The following is a 22359-nucleotide window of genomic DNA, read 5'->3' on the forward strand; positions in this document are numbered from 1 at the left end:
AACAAGCAGCCTCCTGGCAGCAATGCTCACAGGGAATACCTATCACTACTGGAGCTCAAGAAATACTGGAAAGAAGAGTTTCCTTATCCTTTTTCTACAGATATTTCATAGTACTATCCAGGGGAACAAATTCACTTTATGCTAGAAGAGAGGAGCAGCTGGTAGGATGGTCAATGTGTATGAGATTTATGCCAGTATCTTATGCTAAGACATCTCTCTGCATATGCTAAACTAAATGGGTTTGTTCCAGGTTCCTGCAATATAATAACCAGATCTGAATGCTTCTTGCTCTAACTCACATACAGAGCTGAAAAGTTAGGAAGACTTTCCAAGAATGTGACAACCCCTCTGAATAGATTTGAAACAGAATGTATAAAATGGGCTACAATTTGGCTTTGATGACAACAAATCAACAACAAAGTCTAGTGTATGGACACCCCAGGAATCATTTACTGAATACATCTTTATTAATAATAGTTGCACAAGTGAACAGAAGTTTCTGTGTTGACACAAAAAGAAGGGATTACATTAATGCACAGAGGTCTGGCGAGTATGCACAATCCAAGCACAAGAACACCTCTATGTATTTCAATACTTTCTAACCTCCATCCCTAGGGAGACAGTTTCAAGGCTAGCTAAAACTTAAACACCTATTTAGATTGTCAAAAATTGGGTCTCCAAATCCCTTGCTAACCCTGAAAACATTTACAAGTTCTGAATGGGATTTTCTAAAGCACACTATGTTGGAAAACACTGCCCCAGCAAAAGTGGTGAGAGCTTCATTCCTGTGTTCAAGAGTTTCACCTGGGTTTGTGTCACAGCTCACTTATTTAACAATTCAAGAGCTATTTCTAATCATGCAAAAGGATCCCCTAATAAATGAATCAAAGGAATGAAATTCTGAATTGCCTGGGAAATATGGACAAGCCAACACCCAAAAATGTATCTTCCTGGTGACCAGCCCACCACATAGCCCTCAAGAGAAACCTCACTCCTGCAGCAACCACAAGTTTCACTTGCCAAAGGCAATGTCTGTAGCTCCCCTCCAACTGAGCACTTCAGGAATATCACTGTTGCCTTATGGAGTAGCACAGCCACCTTCTTCCATGCAATATAATAGGTGATCTTCTATGTGTCTTGTGATCAAGCAGGTGAAGGAATAATAGTTTCTAAATGTGGGGCATGGGGAAAACCCTCCACTTCATCAGGCTTCTGGTACATTACAGAGCAGCAAAAAAAAGTGCAAATAGTACTGAAAAGTGGCAACACCTTGGAGCTTCCTGATGGCTGAGGTGAGAGACAAAGTGTGCATGCCAGAAAGGCTGGCAGCAGGTGGGCAGAGCGATAGGTTCTGCCACTGTCAAGCTGATCCTGCAGCAAGGTGAGGCTAGAGAGTCAAAGATTTGAGCATCCCATCTAAGAAGAATTTATACTTTTTCTGAGGTGCAGAATTCATACTTTTTCTGATGCACATGCTATGCAATTGCCAGTTCTGACACATGCATAAAGCAGCCTGTAGAGATTTTGTGGTTTTTTTCTTGGAAACACAGATAAACCTAGTACACATTTGTGTTCCTACATTCTTTTGTAATGTAGCATTTTAACTGGCATCTCTGCCTTCTAACTCTAATCATTGTGCAAGACTTTCTATTTCAAATTTTAACTAATAATCTTGGCTTTTATAGTAATGTAACCAAGCTAACAATAAAATAATTAAAACCTCATTGTGCAACATGTTTAGTTTAGGATTTGGCTGTGCTGCAAGCTCTCCTCCAATTTCAACAAAATCTGTACTGGTGGAGTTACATGAAGATTGAAAGCACCAGTCAATGTCCACTGTTACCATCACCTTCCCTCATTCTTGCTGCTGCTTCCCCTCTTGTAAAACAGAGACCAAGCTCCAAGGCACCCCCATCCCTTGGTGTTGTACTTGTATGTTACTGTGGGAGCACTTTCTACAAAGTGTTGTTCAACCACATCCGTAATGCAGGGGTAAAGATGAGAACTGAACCCGTCACTGACACCACCAGAAACAACCACAGGAAGATCCGATCCAGGACTTGAGCCACAAATTTCCAGTCTTGTACAACCTGGGAAGGACAGAGGGAGGATAAACATAAACAGTAACAAGGCCAGTACTTTGTTGATATTGCTACATATATTTCAGCGCCCCAAATCTGGTTTTAAAATTAGATGTTTGTAGTATGCGCTAGCCTAAAACTGACAGGGATTGCCTTTTCAGCATTCATAGCTGCAAATCACTCAAAACGCCAAAACAATTCCATAGTTCTGTGCACATGGTGATGAGACTTCTTCAGCCTGTGCAAAAACTTTTAGCTAAGTGCATATATGAAAGTTTACAGACTTATCCTTGAAGATGGCTTTATAGTGAACTGGATTTCTTTTTACAGAAATACATTTCCCTCTAAGTGCCGGCATGAGGCTCTGGCACAGTCCTTGGACACAGGAATTGATTCCAGTACAAGTGGTTCAATTTACTTGTGCTTGCTTAAGTGATTTGTTGATTCAGATTGGATACATTCAGGAGGGAAATTTTGAAGTACTGCCACAACTGTGCGCACACAGAAGTGCTATTTATTAAGGTGATTCAACAGACCTTTTTATTAAAATTATTTCAGCTTCAAACAGAAGGTTTCAGTCAGGAGCAATATGTGTTCACATACTACATGTTAGATTTACTGTGCTTTTTTCTGCTGAATTACTCTCAGCATAGTTTGAACAAAGCCCTAGCTCTTGCTAGGAGAGTGCTAACAGAAGGTTTTTCTTTTCAAATGCCGCTAACTGCATTGCTCTGCTGTCCTACCCTTGCACGAGATGCATCGCTTTCACACACAGTAATTTGCCATTTTAAAAGCCAGGAGGATCATTGAGAGGTGAAGGACAACAGCTGGAAGCTAATCTAAACAGGTGTTAGTGAAAATCTAGAAGACCTCCATTCAAAACAGAGCAGGTATGCAGTGCACAGCACATGCTGGGAGGCCAGGACTGACACCTGGCAAACACCACAGAGCCTGCCTGTAAGTGTGAAGGATACATTTTCAGAGCATATGATACTTTAGAGACTTCCAGATCCATGTGTATCCCAAACTTACACAGGACAAGGTTATTCAAATAATCCCAAACCAGGAATTCCTCCAGGAGAGGCTGCTGTAGTCTCCTGCATCTGTGAAGAGCAGGGACTCTCGCAGCACAATACACTTCCCCTTGAAGGTATGTGTTGTCTCAAAAAGCATATTATTTATCAAGGTCTGAGGAAGAATATATCTCAGAGGAGAGCAGGAGGAAGAGCCAAAGGGAAGCAATGGGCATGCAGTAGAGGAAAGTGCTTGGAAGCCATTGCTGTCAAGGAAAATGTGATTCTCTCCTTGCCCTCCCTCCACCTACCTGTCTGATGAAATGCTCCTTTTTAACGTGCCTGGAAATGTACCGAATGGAGTCAGCTGCCTTTTCTAGAAAGGCAATAACAACTTTTTCTCCATCTTTTGCTTGCTTGTATTTCTGCTTCCCCAGAAACTTTGATTTCAAGGTGGTTCCCTTTTCTTCAGTCTCTGAGAAGGAATAGCGATCTACGTGGCCCTTCATGCAGAGCAGCCGAGGCAACTTCTGGAGAAAGAGCCTTTTAACCCAGGGAGCCATGGGATGGTAAGTTGCTGAGGATCGGTGGTGGACATTGATAACAAACACAGTCACGATGATAGAGAGGGTCACAAAAATCATGATGAAGAGCAGATACTCACCAATCAGAGGGATGACTTTGGAAGAAGAAGGGATTATCTCCTCAATCACTAAAAGGAAAACAGTGAGGGAGACTAGAACTGATGTCGACAATGAAAGCTTTTCTCCTTCATCTGAAGGTAGGTAAAACACCAGGACAGTTAGAAAGGAAAGTCCCAGGCAAGGGATTATTAAGAAAAGTGTGTAAAACAATGGAAGGCGTCTCAACACAAAGGAGTAAGTGACAAATGGGTAAGAGTACAGCCCATCCTTCCTGTTGCCTTTCATACCTTTGGCGTTTAAGATCTCCCACTCCCCATTATCAAAGAAGTCTTTCCTGTCTACATTTTCATCCACTAAAATCAAGTCCACCATATTGCCATCATACGTCCACGACCCAAACTTCATGGAGCAGTTCTGCCTGTCGAAGGGGAAGAAGGTCACATCCATTGTGCAGGAGCTCTTATAACTGGCTGGTGGTGTCCAGGTCACCACTCCATTGTACTTCACTATGGCTTTGGTCATCAGGGATCCCTCAAAACGTCCGTCAGCACTGGGAGTTGGACAGGAAGAAACAGTACCAAGTTCAGGACTATGTCCCAGTCCTACCCCATCTCATCTCTGCTTTCTATCCCTTAACTCAAGCACAAGGTGCACAACATTCACACTGCCTAAAGAAGCAGCCTTCTAACAGCACACACAAGCCTCACAGTAGCTGACACGCCTTGCCCAAGCTCTGGCCTAAGCCCAGCACAAGGAGCCATGCTACTCACTTTTCAAACAAAACAATGTCAGGAAGCCACAGAGACTCAGAGGGGACCCGGATAGCGGTGATCCCACCGTATTCATCTGGATTCCAGGAGAGCTTGTGGTCCATCCATTCCTGTAACAAAACAGCAGAGTCCACTGCCCATTCATATGCAGCAGCCTCTTTCCTCACAGCAGGCAGAGCCTGGAGAGCACTTGACTCTCACTTCATTCACCACCCAGCACAGCCCACCTACTAGAGAGTAGTCTAGAAGGAAGGAGCAACTTCTTTTTAGTGCAGCAGCTTTCCTTCCCTCTGAAAACAAGCCCAAGCTGGTTTTGGCTGGCCCTGACCCCATGGAAAAGCCAGGTGGTGTGGGTACTAGTACTCAAATGAGAGAGATGTGGCCTTAATTCACTTTTCAGTAGAGACATGGCCTTTTTCAGCAAATGGAATACAACACTTAATATCCACACACTGTCCTTGCAAAAAAAAGAATTGTTCTTTCATCAGAAGGATCTGCCGACTATTGCAGGAAAAATAATATGATGCTATTGCAAAGCGTTTGGTTACAAAAGCAGGAGGAATCCTGTCCATTTTCACCGTGCTGAACTCTAGAATATTTTTTCTCTCCTTTTTTTGGTTTTTCAGATTGGTTGATAATAACAAAGTTGCTCCAGCAACCTGCAGATTTCCAGAGAAAAGTAATATAAACTCAGCTCTCTGATCCTTGTGCATTATTGATGAGGATGTTCTTTGTGCACAGAAATAGCAGCAACGTGATGCAAGAGATGTAGGCTGTGGTCAATACCAAGAAGTGGAAGATAAACCAGTTTCCATTAAGCTGCAACACTAAGAGATCTCCAGGGATCTGGAGGTCTCAGCTTTTACTGGGCAATTTCCTCCATGACTTAAGGATGAACCAAAAAAGCAATATTCTCTAATAATTCTCCATATTGTTCTCTTCTTACTTTTTTTATTCCATGCACTTTTCACAGCTATACCTACAGACAATTGTTATTGTTCAGGTGTGAGGAGAGAAGAGAGGTCATTGTTGCTCATAGCCCCAGCATCAGGGACAGAGAACACCACTTCTAGTGTTAACATTTCCCTGAGGATGGACTCCTAACAGATGTCTCCAGCAGCCTAGGCTGTTAAGTGGTCACAGTCTCACATATGTCCTGGATGCTTCCTGTAACAGGGGGCTTATGCTGGAAACATACATCATGCAAGGAGATAGTCAGGGCTGAGTGGCAACCAACACAGCAACCAACACAGTAAGCTTTTAGCCTCCACTAACACAGGAGCAGCAAATATCCTGTGAGCCTCCTGGGGATAGAATCACCCCTCTGGATTGAATTGGAGCACCCCTTGGCCTGGGTTATTTGTTCCATCTGCAATACTCTTCACTTTCCCCCTGCCCTGCATTGATTTCTCTCCCAGCTAAAGTGCTCTTTTGTGTCTACAAGGCAAATGGCTGTGTGTCTTCTTACTAGAGCAGAAAATAGGTTGTGTGTAGACTTCGAAGATGAGCAGTTTAAAACAGGAATCTCGCTGTGGGCTATGCTGACACAAACTGTAGCAGCAGATGCGTAAGGCTCTTTCCTCTCTTCTCCCTTTCTTCCAAGCTGCTCCAGACAGCTTGCAATTGCTGCAATCCTTGCTTGCAATTGCTTGCTTGCTTGCAATTGCTGCAATCACTCTCTCCTTCCTCCAGTTCTGCCAGATTCCCATCTCTGTGCTGTCATGGAAGAGTTTAACCCACCACTAGTGGAACAAAAAACACTGGAACCAAATTCTCGACCCTTCCTTGTAGACCCATAGCTTGCCCAAATCCAGACTCTTTCTCAGCAACCACTAAAGGCTCCTCTGAACCTTGTGTGTCAGCCTGCTTGTTTAGCAAGTCCCACCATCTTGAGCATCAGGATGTTTGAAGTTACCAAAAAATATAAAGAAAAATGCTTGTATTTAGGCTTTGCTCATCCAAGAAAAGACTCTTGCAGAGAAATTATGAAGGTGATCAGGAGTAGTCAGCATGGATTCACTAAAAGTAAATCATGCTTGACCAACCTGATTGCACTTTATGAAACAAATGCCTGGATGGATGAGGGGAGAGCAGTGGATGCTGTCTACCTTGACTTCAGCAAGGATTTTAACACTGTCTTGCCCAACATACTCACAGGCAAACTGAGGACCTTTGGACTCAATGAGTGGAAAGTGAGGAGGATTAAAACCTGGCAGAAGGACAGATCCCAAAAGGTTTGTAATCAGAGGCACAGGGTCTAGTTGGAGGCCTGTCACTAGTGGTGTCCTCCAAGGTTCCATACTGGGCCCAGTATTGTTTAACTTGTTCACCAGTGACTTGGATGAAGGGGCAGATGCCTCCTCAGCAAGGTCACCAATGACAGTGAAGAGTCCTGATAGGAGTCGCTGATTCTCCAGAGGGCTGTGCAGCCCTTCAGAAAGGCCTTAAGAGGCTGGAGGAATCAGCAGAGCAAAACCCTCTGAAATTCAACAAAGGCCAGTGCAGGATCCTGCACCTGAGGAGAAACTACCCCAGGCAGCAGCACAGGCTGGAAGTGATCTGCTGGAAAGCAGCTCTGGGGAGAAGGACCTGGGGTCCTGGTGGACAACAAGCTGTCCATGAGCCAGCAGTGTGTCCTGGGGGCCAAGAAGGCCAATGGGATCCTGGGGGGTAGGAAGAGCATTGCCAGCAGGTCTAGGGAGGTGATCCTGTCCTTCTGCTGTGCTCCAGTGAGGCACATCTGGAGTGCTGTGTCCAGTTCTGGGCTCCTCAGGACATAGGAGACAGGAAGGTCCTGGAGCAGGTCCAGCAGAGGGTAACCAAGATGATGAGAGGACTGAAGCATCTCTCTTATGAAGAAATGCTGAGGTAGCTGGGGCTACATGAACGCATGACTTCTGAAGCAGGACAGCTGGGTCAGGCCACAGGTATCTAGTGCTCAGCCTGAGCTCCTGAGGGCACTTACATGTGTGAAAATCAGAGCTTGTGTCTCATTTTCTGCTCCCTTTGCATTTCCTTGGGCCTTGATGTTCTCAGCCCATCAGATGGAGAAGGGGTATTTGAAAGGGTAACAGCTCCTGAGAGCCCAGGGTTGAGTTGCCCTGAGGAGCTGCCCTGACCAAAATCTGAGCACAGAGCCCAAGGCTTGGAGAGAAAACAGTGTGTCTACAGTGCACAGGGCTTGGACCTGCAGATGAGGGCAGGTGCTACAGCCTGCAAGGAGAGTGTGTGGGAATGGGGAGAGGAAGGATGAGCACAGACATGTGATATTTACAGAAGGGTTCCACTGTCTGCCCAAGTGAATACTTGAAGTAAGGAAGTGAAGACATGACCTTGTGTACAAAATGGGCTCTACAATTGAAGCTGAAGACAGGGAAAATATCATACTGCAGATATTTCAGGACAGGGTCCCAGGAGCTGTGTTTGGATCAGAGAGAAATTTCTCCTTCAAAAGGGGAAATTCCTGTCTTCCCCACAGCGACGGGAAGTCTGAACTTTTTCCTCTTCAAGAGAGAGACTGTCTCTGCACACAACATCCACATGCATTTTAAGGGTCTTGCTCCACCCAGAAGCTCACACTCACTGCAGCACTACAGAACCCAGACTGAGACAAAAACTGAGTCACATCTCTTGTGCACCAGCCCAGCAAGCCCCAGGAACCATTTCCCATGGCACTATTTCAAGTACGGTTTGTTTTTTTTGTCTTCTGCCTGGGATCAGCTCACATCTTTACAGATACTCACATGGCTTAGGGACTTAAAATAATTGTCACAAGGTCAATAAACTGGTACAATGTAACCTAAAACAAAAACAGTGTTCTTCAGGAGTGAAGAAGAAGAAAGGAGACCTAACAGTTCAAGTTCTACAGTTCCCACATTTGTATAAATCATTGTTAGTTCCAGAAGCAATTATGTTAGAGAGATCTGATTCATTTGCTACTGCTTTTAATGGGAAAAGGTCTGCAGTGTTTGTGTAACATGCTGGCCTTTTCTTTCTCTTTACATATGCTGAGGAATGAAGAAATCTATCCAAGGCACCACTCCTAGCTCAGGCAAGGGAGACAGTACTTGTGTGACCTCTAAGTATGAGACAGGATAGTCCCTCAGGGCACACACAGCATCCCAGGGATAGCCACTGCAGTACCAAGGGTGTCGCTTCCCTGAAATACAGCTGGCTCGAGCATCCAGCTGGGGTGCACCTCAGGAGAAGAGGGTACCTTATGTCCCAAAGGCCTGCCCTTCTGTCCCTTCATACATTTGCTGAAGTGAGAAGAGTGAAGTAAAAATTTCAGGTTAGGTAACTTGGTGTGGCTTTTGTCTGGCCACTCAGCATCATGAAATGGGATGGATGGCACAGTGGGCAGCAGACTAGGATGGCTACTCAGTTCAGCAGCTCCACATGGGGAAAAGGGAGGTGTAATGCAGTCTAATTTACCTGTTTCAGCCACACGTTGGTTGTCATCAGCTGATTCTTCTCATCCTAGGGAAACACAAGGTAGAGAGAATTTCAATACCAAAGCAGCCATCAGGACAGACCCTATGCCTCCTGTGCCAAGATAAGGAGATCTCTATGGTCCTGTTACCCCACAGCTCTGAGCTCTTCAGTCACTGTTGAAGGAAATGAACTGACTTTTTAAGCACTGTCCCTGCTATCACTGGTAGCCTCTGAGGCTGGAAAACTGAGGCCTGGCATTTCACAGAAGCTCAAAGGGATCATATGCCAAAGACTCAGGATGCAGCAGGGCTCAGCCAGCAAGCAGTGTCAGGTTCACACATGGTTGTGGTCCCACAGGATGGCTCATCTCCCTGCAATGCTCAGCCTGGAGTGAGTTTGAGATGATACAAATTTAAACATTGTCCTGAACATGTAAATAAAGCACAGAATTAGAGTGTGCCTTCCACAGCACAAGGGGACATTGCCAGAGGCTGGGGAATGTAAGGAGTACACTCTTGTGGGTACCTCTGGGCATTGTGCAAATTCCACTGTGCATTGCAGTGGAAAGAGAAGGGAAAATTTCCACATGGGCAGAAGCACAGGATTATCTGTTTGCCGCTAGAGTTTTATCTGAGTGATCAGCTGGGCTAAGACTTGAACTACCTTTGGCTTCAATATGAGCTTGCTTAGAGTGAATTATGTCCAACCAGCTCTTGACCTTCTTCAGGCCTCTCCTGTAGCTGTCTTGTCATTAAATTGCAAACATAGATGTCAACGACTGTCTGGCATGGGTTGTTTGATTAAAACCTGATAGAACTGAGTCCTTATTCCCTGAGAACAGCAGGGCAGAAAGGACTTGCAGATTTTCTTCCAAACAAATATGTCCTACAGTCCATGCTGGGGCATGGGGCAGAAGATCATATCACCAGCACCATATCACACTTGCGTTTTGCTGCCCAGCCATCACTGTGCATTTCTTGCTTCAGGAGGCAAATGCTAATCACATTATCATCCCTCCCAGGTGGAGGCACAACTGTCTATAAAAGAAGGAGTGTTTTACTGAGCCTAATATAACACTTACCACATCCACAAGCTGTGATATCTTTAACCCAAAAAGGACCTTGATGGTGTCATTGGAGTTTTCCACAGGGCGGACCCATTTCTGGTAGCCTTCAAATAGGTGCTTGAGGAGAGCATCCTCATTTTCAGCAATTGAACTGAAGGCATTCACATCTGGAAAGAGCAACACAGAGGGGAGACATGCCAGAAAGCAGACATGGAGAATGCCACAACCTGAAGAAATGAGGCAGAGCAATGATGTGAGAAAAATTCACCTCTGGGCAGGTCTTGTCTTGCATAGCAAAATCTGCAGGAATTCGGATGCATGGACCCTCACCACAACCAGGGCAAGTGAAAGGAAAGGCAAGATAGCCCAATCCCAACTCACATACAAAAAGAATCATCAGACCAGAGCAGTGATGACTTTGTACCAGGTTTATGTTTCCTATGGCATTTTTGCCGAAGCAAAAGGAGCTCATCTGGCAGCAGTACAAGCTGGATGATGCTGTCAGGGCTAGATCTGCCAGGCAAGCCCAAAGCCATGATGGTCTGTACCTGCAAGACTTGTGACTCCCACAATCACTGACATCATGCTGCCCCTTCTCCTTGCTACCACAAAGGAGGAAGGGCAGTTCAGACCCTCTATCCTTTCCCAACCTTCAGCCCCACTCCCTGTGATGTTGAAGTTCTGACATGACCTCCATGATCTTCCCTTGTGCACACACACAGCACCCAAGGGTGAGAAGGCTTTTACCTCTCTTCAAAGCCACCATGGAGGAAAAAGGATTGGCCCCACACAGCAGAGGTCACAGTTAATATTGCTGTGTCAGCAGCCCAAGGGGACCTCACAGGACACTGTCCAAGGCCCAGCTTGTGCCCTGCCTGCCCCAGGGTAAGTAGAACATCTGTGCCTGGATTGCCAAGCATTAGGTGCAGGAGGGGTCAGGTCAGTCAGAGGGTCACGGCCCAGGGATGGTGCCAGGATCTGCTGGCAGGAGATCCCTGGCAGGAGGGCACAGTCAATGTGCTCACACACCCTGTGCAGCAAAGATCAAAGTTAAGGCAGCCCCAAGCAGGGTGCCTGTGCCACATGGAGAGGGGAAAAGGCATTCAAGCCCAGCAGCCCCCCCAGAGAGAAAACCAGAGGCAGAGGGCAGTGCTCTGCCCCTACATGGAGGAAAGGATGTGACCACAGACCACTGTGTTTGCCCATGTCCTCTTGCCCAGCAGCCACAGCCCATCTCCTGGGCAAGAGAGGCTGTGCAGCCTCCTCTACCTTGACAGGGTCTATTTGAGCCTGTGGGCAGGGCTAGACTTGGCAGCAAGCAACACAGCTGAAGGACTGCTGAAAGCAAAAATCTGCTCTCATAACGGTTTCCATGGGACAAAATCCCTCTTTAATCCTGCCTGGATCCTCTCAGGATAGCACAAGGTCCAAGCAACACGATCATTCCCCACTTCCAGCCACAGCAAGATACTGTTCCTCTTTGAGGAGCTATAAACTTTGAAACCTAATGCTTGCCACTCACAGGATAACAACTTTACTGTCAGATGTTCTAGCACAAGCTGTGTTTGACCTCTGTGTCAGGAGTGCAGTTGTGATGGGGTTACCAAGCCCTGGGCAGGTAGAAGCTGGCTGGTCAGAGGGAGCTTTCACACTCATTTCCACCTGCTCCTTCCCACAGCTAGGGATGGCTCCTGAAGCTGTCAGTGCAGTTTATAGAAGGTCCTGTGGCCACACTGTGTCTTGTCACTTTGTCACAAGCCCTTGAGCTCTGCTATTTCCACAAATTACCCTTCTGCTTGTTCCAGAGCTTTTTCTTATGCCAGAGCTGACCCTAACTCCACCACAGCAAATGAAGGACAGAGTCTGGGGTCTGTCCTAAGAAACTAGATTGGCTGCCCAAATATGGCAGGCAAGTATTGCATCTGCAACCAAAGGAAGAGAATGAACACATTTCTCCCCTCCTCATTATCCACAACCTCAGAGGTCCAGCCCTCTGACATATGAGAGTCATTGCAGAGACCCAATCTCCTAGGCCTTTTGCTTTCCCTTTAGGAGGTTCATAGGGGTGTATGGTTGCTTAAAACAGGAAATTTAACAGAAAATCCATAACCCCAAAATATGCAGGATCAAAACCAGCTCTGTCTTAATGCCAGAATGCAGTGCTCTGTTTTTATTTTAGTGTCAAATCCTGCACACATGCATACAGCCACACACCCTGTGTGTCCGTGGGTGTGGATGAACTCTCTCACAGGAAAATGGCTCCATTTCACAGCCCCCATCTCATGTAAAGTTCAGGTACCTAATGCTCCAAGCACGTATAGAAGACAGGTAAAGCTGGGTTTGGGGTTGGATGTGTTGAATTTCATCTGCTGAGGAAGCCACAAAAAAGAGTGAAAAAGATTTGAGGTGTTTCACGACGAATGACAGAAGAAAGAGGATTGCTGCCTTTATAAGACAGCCTCAGTGCTTGCACAAAGGCAGTTTAAAAGCAGGAGTTATTAACGAGAAATAAAAAATATCATGTGGGAAAATAGACTAACAGTTACTTTGACTAAGGCCCACCTTATGATTAAGCTAGATAAAGCCAAGGAGAAAACACTGAGTTTCACAAAGTGGCTCTGTCTCTGAATAAAACAGAGAAGCAGCCTTAGGGACAGATACATCCCTGAATTTACCATATGGTGCACTGAGAAGGCAAAAGCAGGGGAGCTCCTTGGCAGGTTAACATGCATTCAAGTGCCCAAGCACTGTCTGCCATCTCCCCCCTCCCCCAGGTTTCTGTGTCTCTCCATGACCTGTGCAAATAGCAGCTCCCCATGGGTGCAGAACAGGAGTTCTAGGGCAGAAAGCCTGTTAACAAACATGCAAAACACGCCAAGAAGTACAGACAAGATACTTTGCCTTTCATCAGTGTGCCTGAAGCATTCAGTTTTCCTCTTGGTGTTGGAAATTCTCCCTTAATTCTCTCTGGCAGCAAAAGTCGAGCTTGAGATTTTTTTTTAATTTCTAACCAGCAAATACGTCCTTCCTCCCCAGTTATTAAAATCTAGTTGTCAAACTGACTGTGGTTGCAATACAAAGGCAGCACCTCCTCTGCTATTCCCACAGTGTTTAGAGGAGGATCAAGGGAAGCCAGCATTCACCATATCCCAGAAAGAAGCTGCTAACCAGCCAGCAGAAAAAAAAAATCTTTAACACCTGCAGCTCAACTTGGAAGAAGAAGAAGAAATCACACCTACCTGAGTGACTCAGACACAGCGTGAAGAGCACTAGGCAAAGCATGGGCACCACCGTGGCTTTTCCTTTAAATCTGATCTTCTGTTTTCATAAGCAAATTGGTCTCATCTTTGTAGGAGACTAAAACAATCTAGTTAAAAATCAAGGCAGACAGTTGAGTCTGCAAGGCAAGGCAGCACCTTTCTAGCCTTATCTTGCCCTCATTATGACGCTTGGTAAGTCACACTTCATTGATTTTCAGTCAGCTGTCACATCCCGTAAGCCTTAAACAGGGCTCTGGGTCCTAAACTCTGACTGATCTTTGTGGCAGTATTTGGGTGGCTATAACCACTGCCGTTGAGGAGTATAAGAGAAGAAAGTCTTCTGAGGAGGAGACATCTCTTTCATTATACTGCTAATTACAGCTCAGGAAAATAAAAAACCGGGCTGCAGTTCAGACCTAAAGATAAATCAGATGCCTCAAAGATTATCTATTTGCTCCAGCTGTGTTGGTTGGTCTAATAATAGAGGAAGACTCCCTACAGACCTAACTTAGTTTATTCATTTTTCATACTACATTTGCTGTTTTAGAGCTACAAAATGGATTTGGGGGGGAAAAAAAAAAAAAACAAAGGAAAAAAAACAGTAAGAGATAGGTGGGGAAACTATGCTGATTTCTAAATTTATATCTCATCGCTCATACACAAAATATCACAGACAGCAGCACAGAAATGCCTGCACAGTACAATCCACTTGCACAGTTTAACAGAGAATGTTGCCCTGGGGTCTTATGTTTAGCAGTGAGAGTGAGGATTATTTAGCCAGTTCTTCTGTAGTCAGTCCTCTGTCAGTCTTCCCCAGCAGCACCTCAGACAAAACCCCTTTCAGAAACCATAAGAAATAGTGAGAATCAAAAGGGATGCAGGTTTCTCTTTCCCCATCCCCCTGTCACTCCTCTGCCAAAGGATATCAGAATCTTTTCTTCTCAAGTGAGAGTCACTTTGCCATACCTCTCCAAAGAGGACATCTTCCCCTGAACTTCTCAAGTTCAAGAAAGAGGTGTGCAAAATTCTTTTGGCTTGTCCCCAGAACCAAAACTCTTCCTGCTTTGATTTGTTCTTGCTGGCTATTTAATTACTTGCTTATTTTTATATCAGAAGCCTCTGATTTTTCCAGCAACACTGGATTCACTTCTTGCAGTGGCCCAGACTTCGGTACAGTCATAAGTTTTGTGATTCAGATTTGCCTTATCTAAGGTCATTACAGAGGATTGATGACTGGCTGCTGTAATCTTAGATTATTCAGCTCCCTGTAATGAAAAAGTTGCCATTTGAGTGTGGTCCAAAGTCACAGTCACATTGCTGCTTCAAGGAACATTCTTGTAGTGTCCTATCAAATTATTCAAGCTTCTGTGGCGTTGCAGCCTACTTCATCCATAGCTCTCAGGCAGCAACTCAGTGAGTTTGCTTTTTCCACTGCTGTACTACACACAGGAAATCTGCAGGAGCCCTGGCTAGTTCCTCAATTCTGCCAGTGTCACCCAGCAGGACTAGAGGAGTAGCTGGCTTCTTCTGCACCTTTCCTCATCTCAGATGCAGAAAGCCACTCAAAACCAGGAGTACTACCAAAAGACTGTCTTCAATCAAGTGTACTGTCAACACCAGTGGCTCTCACTTCTCAGTTTTCCTATTAGATCTAGACCAGGCATAAGCACACATCTTCTTGAGGTACACAGTATGGATCCTTTTTTTATGCTGGCTTCAAGAGAACAGCAGTCATTTGGCTGGAATGGTGTGGGCAGACAGCTCCACAGTCTGCCGTATAGTTGAGTGGGGACTAAACACAATTATTCTGCCTGACACAAATTTTTCTGACATAAGGTTACTTATTTAAAATGTTCTCTGCAGATTAGCCCATGCTTTCAATCGTGTTTGTGGTCTTGTATAGGACTCAGCACCCTCAGGCATCATCCATCATTTTTGCTTCATGATTGCAAGCCCTCTTTTGCCCATTGACACCTTTAACTGTAGTTACTGCCTGAGATTGCATTCAGGCATTGGTCTGTTAGACAGTATGAGAGAAACTTGTTTTTCACAAGGCTTTAATGCTGCCTTGGTGCCTTTAATGCCCCTTGCTGCCTTGTGGCAATGGAGTTAATTTATTATCTGCCTGTAGGGCTAGGCTTTTTTGCTACTAAGTGATAGTGGCTTGGAGGGAAATAGGAAGTATGGTTGCATTACCATTGTCCCCAGTCACTGCCTAGACTGTGACAAGAGGTAAGGAGCAGGTTTGCCTGGTCTTTGGCTTCCAGAGTTACCTGACAGCCAGAGGAGGGTATTGGAGAAATAAATTCTGTTTGCCTATTGTTTTCTGTTCACAAGTCTTTATTCAGCCATGCACTGCAACATTTTGGAAAGCAAGGTATGCGTGAATACTCCATTTTTCCAGACAGGCCATGAAGCATGAGGAGCATCCACCCCGAGACAGCAAATTAATTCTTGGTCAGAACTCTGCTTATGGCAGTACTTGAGTGGCTATTCTCTGTTGAGAAAATGCTTTTGCTTTTCCACAGATTTCATGGGATTTGTAACTTATATGAGGCTGCAATTCCAGGTTGCATAGAGACAAGTACTGCCTGGGCACAAGCAACACTGCAGCTGAGCCTCATCCTCTAGACAGCAAAAACATCAAGAAAAAGATAAATCCACCTAGAGGCACAAATCCATCAGTTTGTGCCCACGGTTAATATTAGGAGCAACTGCAAAACCTGAGGTTACGATGGAGAGTCCTGAGCCGTGTTACCTCATGGCATCATGCATTCGAGCATGGAAAACACAGATTCCAGGGAGAGCAGGCCATGCTGGCTGGCAATCAGAGGCTGGGGGACCTGGACTAGAGTGAGAAGGATGGTGAAGAGGAAGGACATAGATGGGAGATGCTCTGAACCAGAACTCTGAGGCTTTGTTTCCAAAACCAAGAGCCAAACCTCTAAGGTTTGACATACCTCTAGGTTTGTCAGCTGCAGGAAGGAGAAAAGAGAGGTAAGGCAGCACTATGGAACAAGAGACACTTCGCAGGTGGATGTGCCTTCTTCCTCCCAAATCCATGTCAGCTTCCTTGATCCCTGCAGATGATATGCCAGGAGCCAAGGAAGGCCCACCTGGAGTGCCAGGGCTTGTCCAGAGCTCTCAAGGGAGGACTGAATTCACCTGGCATGACACAGGAAGACAGCAGATGAACACCAGCCCTTAGGGGGTGAGGGACAGTTTCTGGAGCAAAAATGGGATGGGAAAGGGCAGAAGTCCTGGAATCTCATCTTTGCCCTGGCACTTCTCAAGTCCTTTCTGATCTCAGTTCTGGACAGCAACAGACACCTCTCCCTACTAGCAGCTTCTCAAAACATGCCCCTTCACTGGGCAAGACCTGTTTTTAGCCAGCTCACCAGCAATTTTTGCCGCACCAACCACTTCCATGTGCCAGACGGAACAGTTTGGAGCCAACTATCCATCTGTCCATACATACTGAAGATTCTCCACTCTCCTCCAGCTTCCTGTCTCCCCAAACACTCTCCTTCTTTCTCCTGGCTTGTTTACAGGCCCCACCAAGCAAACCCCATTCAGCCTGTCCCTGACTGCCTTTTCCCCTCTAATCCATTCCTCCTCCTCCACACGCCCTTTTCAGACGGGACCCACACCAGGTCCCACCGTCCTCATCTCCACCCCAGCACAGCCGCCGCTTTTCTCCTCCACTTTCTCCTCCTCCCCTTCTCTCACGCGGAGCGAAGGTGCTTTCCCCTTCTCCGTGCCTTCCTGCCGTGCCGTGCCGTGCCCGCTGTCCCAGCTCCCCGCCGTGGCAGGACGCGGGCAGCGCAGGCAGCCCCGCGGAGCCCCGCTAACCTGGGCCGGATTTGGGAGGGAATGGATGCAGCTGGTGGGGCGGACTCGGCTGGGCTGCCGTGTGTATTGCACGCTGAGTAATAGACTCGCTGCGGGAGCTCTGTTTGTGATACCCTGTAACGTGTGGTTTCGAAAACTCGCGGATGAGAAATCGTGGGTTTGTGTGCCAGCAAAGGAACCGGCGCTCAGCACAGCAGGCTCGCAAAGGGCTGGCGGGAACCCTCGACGGAGGCTGCCAGAACTGGTGTCTCTTTCAAGTTGCATCCAGGCAGTTGCTTCAGAAGTGACCAGGCTCTGCAAGTACAGGGACAAGGTTTTGCAGGACAAGAGTTGTTTCAGTCCTTGGTTTCCTTGGCACCTTTCTACCATGAGGAACCCCTCCCTGCCCTCCTTCCCGTTTCTACCACGTTAATGTAAATACAGACTTGAAACAGGGCTGAGTTCCTGTGCCTTCTGACAGTGCAGAGTCCACACAACTTCCTGCTGCACACTGCTCTGTAAAAACCTCGCAGTGCTACGCAGGGAATGGATATGTGTAGGAACACGGGTCTTTGGGAGGTGCACAGGCTCTTCACTGCGTACCATTAATATTTCTAATACGTGGTGTATCTCCTCCAGCATTAGAATATTTGTTTTCCTTTTTCAGTCCCAGCTTTACTCTGAGGTCTCATTGAGGAGTGTCTTGGGGCACTGTGATCACTTCCTGCATTTTGGTGACACAACCTAGCCTTGAATGCAATAATTTTCAAACTCATTTGTTCTGAGTTAATAATTGTAAACAAAGCTCTGACTCACCTCTGCCATTTTCTCAGCTCGTCTTTGCATTTCATCAAGCTCATCTCTGCTTTCATAAATGCCCCTTGCAGCTCAAATTTCACCTGCAGTATCATGGACTTGCTGTTCAGATGGCAAGGCTTGGAACATTTCAGGGGTAAGCAAAATATTGCAAAGGACCAAGACTTTGCATGATATGAGAGAAAAATCTGTTTTAAAGACAACTGCTTCAGGAATGACAGAGGAACTTGGTTCATTCCTAACTGCATCAGCATCTCAGCCTCTCATTTTCAATGATTATACCTGCTGTCTAGATGCCTTTATCCCATCATATGCAGCGCTCTATGACAAAAGGTTCTGCTTTCTCATTCCAATCTAATGTAGGCTTTTTATGCCCAAGGCAATCATAAAACTCAAAGGGCAATTCCTGCCACATGCTATGGCCTCGACAAGCTGCATGACTCTTCACGCAGCTTTGTGCCTTTCATCCAATTTTCTTTGGATGAGACAGCTCCAGCACACAGCCAGAATAGTGGTAGCTGACAAACTTTCTTTTTGAAACTGCTCTATCTGGCATGGGAGGGTGAGGGACTCCCTTGAAGATCTCACAGCAAAATCAAATGCTTTGTCAGAAATTGGATGAGCTCTACAAGCTCTGTTCTGCCTGCGTTTGAGGTAAATTTCCTCTTTATGGTCTTTTCCTGAGTCAATAGAGATAGTTGTCCTGTGGGTCCACATAGTCTATGTGATTCAAAAGGAGGGGAGTTTTTAAGTTTTAGAAATATATCTTGACAGAGATAATAATTCTGCACTGTCCAAAAGATGAAAACAATGATCTTGTTTCACCAAAAATTATTAGAAATGTTTGGAAGCCCATGCTCTTTTGTGTCTTTCTTCACTGTATTACTGTATGTTGTTGTGGTGCTGTTGGGAGCTACTATTTTTACAGAAAATGCAGCAGCACTAATTATCTCAGCCACATTCAGCCTCACAAAATTCAGGGTCCTATGAAGTGCCTGCATTTCACTTCAGATCATCCCTGGCTAAAATGCAGAAACTGCTCTGGCAGCATCCAGTCAACAGACAAGACCTCACCTCTGTTACAGTATCATAAAATCACCTTCTCCATGGGAAAACAGTGCTGGCAGAGTTTGCAAGATATTATTCGTGTAATACAGCTGCTAACATCCTTCTCTAGGATGTCACAGCAGGGCTCAACTCAGCCCTCTGAAGTTCTGAAGCTGTTCTGAAGACTACTTTGACCTGGGATGTGAGCTTTCTGTCCAGAGACGCCTGTTTGCCATGCTGAGTTTTCTGTTGTTGGGGTAATGTCAAATACTTTATAAAGAATAATATTTGCTACTTCCAGAGGTTCTTTAAGGTTAGATAGAAATGTTTACAGGTAGGAACAGTATACAGACGACCATAATTGTGAATGTCAGTGGCATTTTGGGCTTTAGTTTTCACTGGTTCATAAACAAAGATAGTACACTTAAATGTAGACCTACAAACCTGCTTTCACATAACTTCCAGAATTTTCTATCCATAATGACTTATTATATGAAGCATTATAGTCCCCTTGAATGCCTACCTATATTTTTTAAATTCTGTGTTGTCTGCCTCCAGGTATTTGTCAGATTAGAGTTTACAAAGCTGCACTCATGAATATTAACAAACAAAACCCAATTAGACTTCATGCCTAAGAGTACTGAGTATAGAAGAAATAAAGGCCTTTGCCATGCATACATAACAGCCTATATCCACAACAGAACAGTTCTCAGTAATATCAACTTGCCTGGAACTATGTAAACAGTTGATATTAAACATGAGTGTAAACCTAGCATAGTGTATCAGATGCTTTCATAGTTTCTGAATGAAGTCAGAGTATGCTTTTCATATAATTTGCAAGAATTAACCTTTAGGCAACATATAATCATAACAAAAGTGATGTGAAAGCCATATTAGGTAGTAGAATGACCCATAGTTACTTGGTAATAATAATTTTGTAATTATTTGGTATAACCCATGGATATATCTTTAACCTGTTTAAGTTCATCAAATAATTTAAAGTTATGAAACAGCAAAATGGGAGTTTTTGAGACCTAAATAGCTGTCTCTACTGGATGACATCTTTGGTATCTGTCATTTGTCTTGCTTCTTACAAGCCAGAAAAGCTGAATACAAAACCAAATGTTTACATTTCCACCTCACTAGAAAGCATAATTGATGTTACTTATAAAATACGCAAAAATTAGTTTTGCCCTTTCTACCATGCCAGAATATTCTGCTTCTCCAACTGTTTTAATGATCTGCCTGTACCTACTCAGAAAAATTAACTTAAAGGTATTTAGGTAACTTCACCTAATAGTAAACCGAATCTGGGTTGAAATAACTCCCAGAATTTGGAGCAGAGTCCAACAGTTTGTGTATATTAGTGGGAGGAGGCACATATGGGATCACAGCCAAAATGCTCTGCAGTCTACTCCCATGGTGCAGGAATAATGGGCTGGGAAGAGGTCCAGCTCTCCAACAGAAGGCAGATAAGTGTAGGGCCAGTCCCTGCCAAGCCAATGGATGATGGGGCAGAGTGCCAGGAGACAACTTGCCACGGCTCTGATAGAGCTTACAGAACAAATGCCACCTCCAATAAACTTCAGAAAGGCCCAAGAACACCTTTAACTGCCTCAGGCCAAACTGGGCTGCTGTCATCCTTCCTCATGTTATCATCCTTTTACCTTTTCACTGGGGCAAATCACCACCTTCACTTTCAAGGCAAGTCAGCCAACAGACCTCATTTCATGTGGTTTGTAATGTTTTGAGGCTCTCAGCAAGCGCAGAGAGCTTGATGCATTAACACCAGGTGCAAATAATGTGATAATCAGCAAAATCAAAAGGAGAAATAAAAAGACTCCAGAGTTTAATTCAAAGTTTAATTCTTCTATGGGTAATGAGGATGACTGTTTGCATAGGAACACTATCAGGCACTTTAGTCAGATAAATAACCATTTGTCATTGCAACTGGATTTTACCTTACCATGGTCTGACAGAAGCACAGCAGACTGTCACACTGTCATGAGCTCATCTCCTGTTGTGACATCATGAGCAAGCACTTGGCAGCTGAAGCTATACATGACTTCATGACTTTGTTCCAAAAGAACAATGCTGCTTAGTCTTGTCTGAGACAATGAGGCTGCCACAACAACTCTCTTCTGCACAAAGCTGATGAGAAAAATCCATTGAGGACTTCCTGATGACACAATACCATTTTTAGAAATTCAGAGAAGAAACTCTAGTTCCATGGGACTAGCAAGGCTTTGCCCCAGTTCAGTTCAGTTCAGTCAGGCTTTTAAACATTTCAGCACTAGCAGCTCTTTTACTGTTGATTTTTTAGGGGGAGAAGCTACATCAGTGGTGAGGACATTGCTCAGAAGGCTCTCCTATCCCCTGGGAATTGCTAAGCTTGCTTTTATATCTCTTATGCATAGAAATCAAGAGGCAAGCAGGATAAAAGCAGAACTCAGCTTGAGAGCACAGAGAGTGAAATTCATTGAAATATTAAGCAAGCTTCCCTTTCCTCAGGCCAAACTCATCCATTAACCCAAAGCAGTCTTCAGCTGAGACATGCTCTTAATTCCAATGCTGTTTCCAACAGCATTTGGCATTTTCATCTCTGTGGCACATTTTATAGTATGAAACAGCAAAAAGTTATCATTCCATAATACAAGGTTACTGCCCCATGTTCCAAATACCTCTCTGTTTCATTGCTGACAAACTCTGCAACTGAGCAGGTCAGTGTCTCATTATCATATGCAAAAGATCAGAAAATGTATTCAGAAACACAGATGTTTAAATCCTGAGAGTATTAGTGGAAAAAAACAGATGAATCTCTGCTAAGAGAGAAGAGTGAGGCTGCAGAGGAGCAAGGAGAAAATTATATACTATTTGATATTATAAAAGATTTCTAGCAGGGAGACAAGTCTTACTTCTATACTCATATCTTGTCATAGAGATGATGGAATTACCGGCAGCAAGGCTTTGTGGTGATCATACTGTGAAAAACAAGCAAGGACAATGTAATCTCCTGTATGTGTAAACTTCTGGTTTCTTCAGTGACTGAAGGAGTAAAAGGTGTTGAAGGAGATTGGGCCTTTATTTGGTGTAGGAATTCAGGCAGCATTGGGAACAACACAAGAATGAACCATTTGCAGATATTTTTAAATTTAATTTAATTACATCCTATCACTGAAGTCATGTACATGTCAATTACCTGGTGGCTATTATATGAAGCAAAAAATGTAAATTCTAGCAACCTTAGTAGACAGGCCAAGAGGTAAATATCAATATTGACTGAAGGATGGTTATCACTATAGTGATACTATTAGGTTCAGAAATGTTATGATAAGCTTTCTTGAACATTTGAGTGTAAAATTTATTACATACGTTTGGGTTTTTCTTCCAGTTACAT

The 22359-nt window shown here is 44.7% G+C and overlaps 1 protein-coding gene across 1 annotated transcript; it reads right to left on the minus strand.

Moving 5' to 3' along the window:
• Positions 1-461: 461 nt before the first annotated feature.
• Positions 462-13560, minus strand: CHRNB3 (cholinergic receptor nicotinic beta 3 subunit). Its single transcript, XM_085042275.1, has 6 exons — positions 13248-13560; positions 10024-10175; positions 8943-8987; positions 4509-4618; positions 3406-4288; positions 462-2090 (listed from the first exon to the last, which is right to left on the minus strand). The coding sequence occupies exons 1-6, from the start codon at positions 13288-13290 to the stop codon at positions 1956-1958; spliced, it is 1368 nt and encodes a 455-aa protein (XP_084898401.1). The 5' UTR covers positions 13291-13560; the 3' UTR covers positions 462-1955.
• Between the last annotated feature and the right edge of the window lie 8799 nt (positions 13561-22359).

The sequence above is a fragment of the Lichenostomus cassidix genome, chromosome Z, assembly GCF_008360975.1.
Source record: "Lichenostomus cassidix isolate B80296 chromosome Z, HeHo_3.0, whole genome shotgun sequence".
Taxonomy (NCBI): Eukaryota; Metazoa; Chordata; class Aves; order Passeriformes; family Meliphagidae; genus Lichenostomus; species Lichenostomus cassidix.

Bases quoted from the DNA above. Each gene is read 5' to 3' on its own strand.
- CHRNB3 (XM_085042275.1), bottom strand. From the start codon at position 13,290: ATGCTTTGCCTAGTGCTCTTCACGCTGTGTCTGAGTCACTCAG. The intron at 4,289-4,508 runs GTGAGTAGCATG...TCCAACTCCCAG, and splicing joins GACATTGTTTTGTTTGAAAA to TGCTGACGGACGTTTTGAGG. The intron at 2,091-3,405 runs GTAGGTGGAGGG...TGTCCTTCCCAG, and splicing joins AGGAGCATTTCATCAGACAG to GTTGTACAAGACTGGAAATT.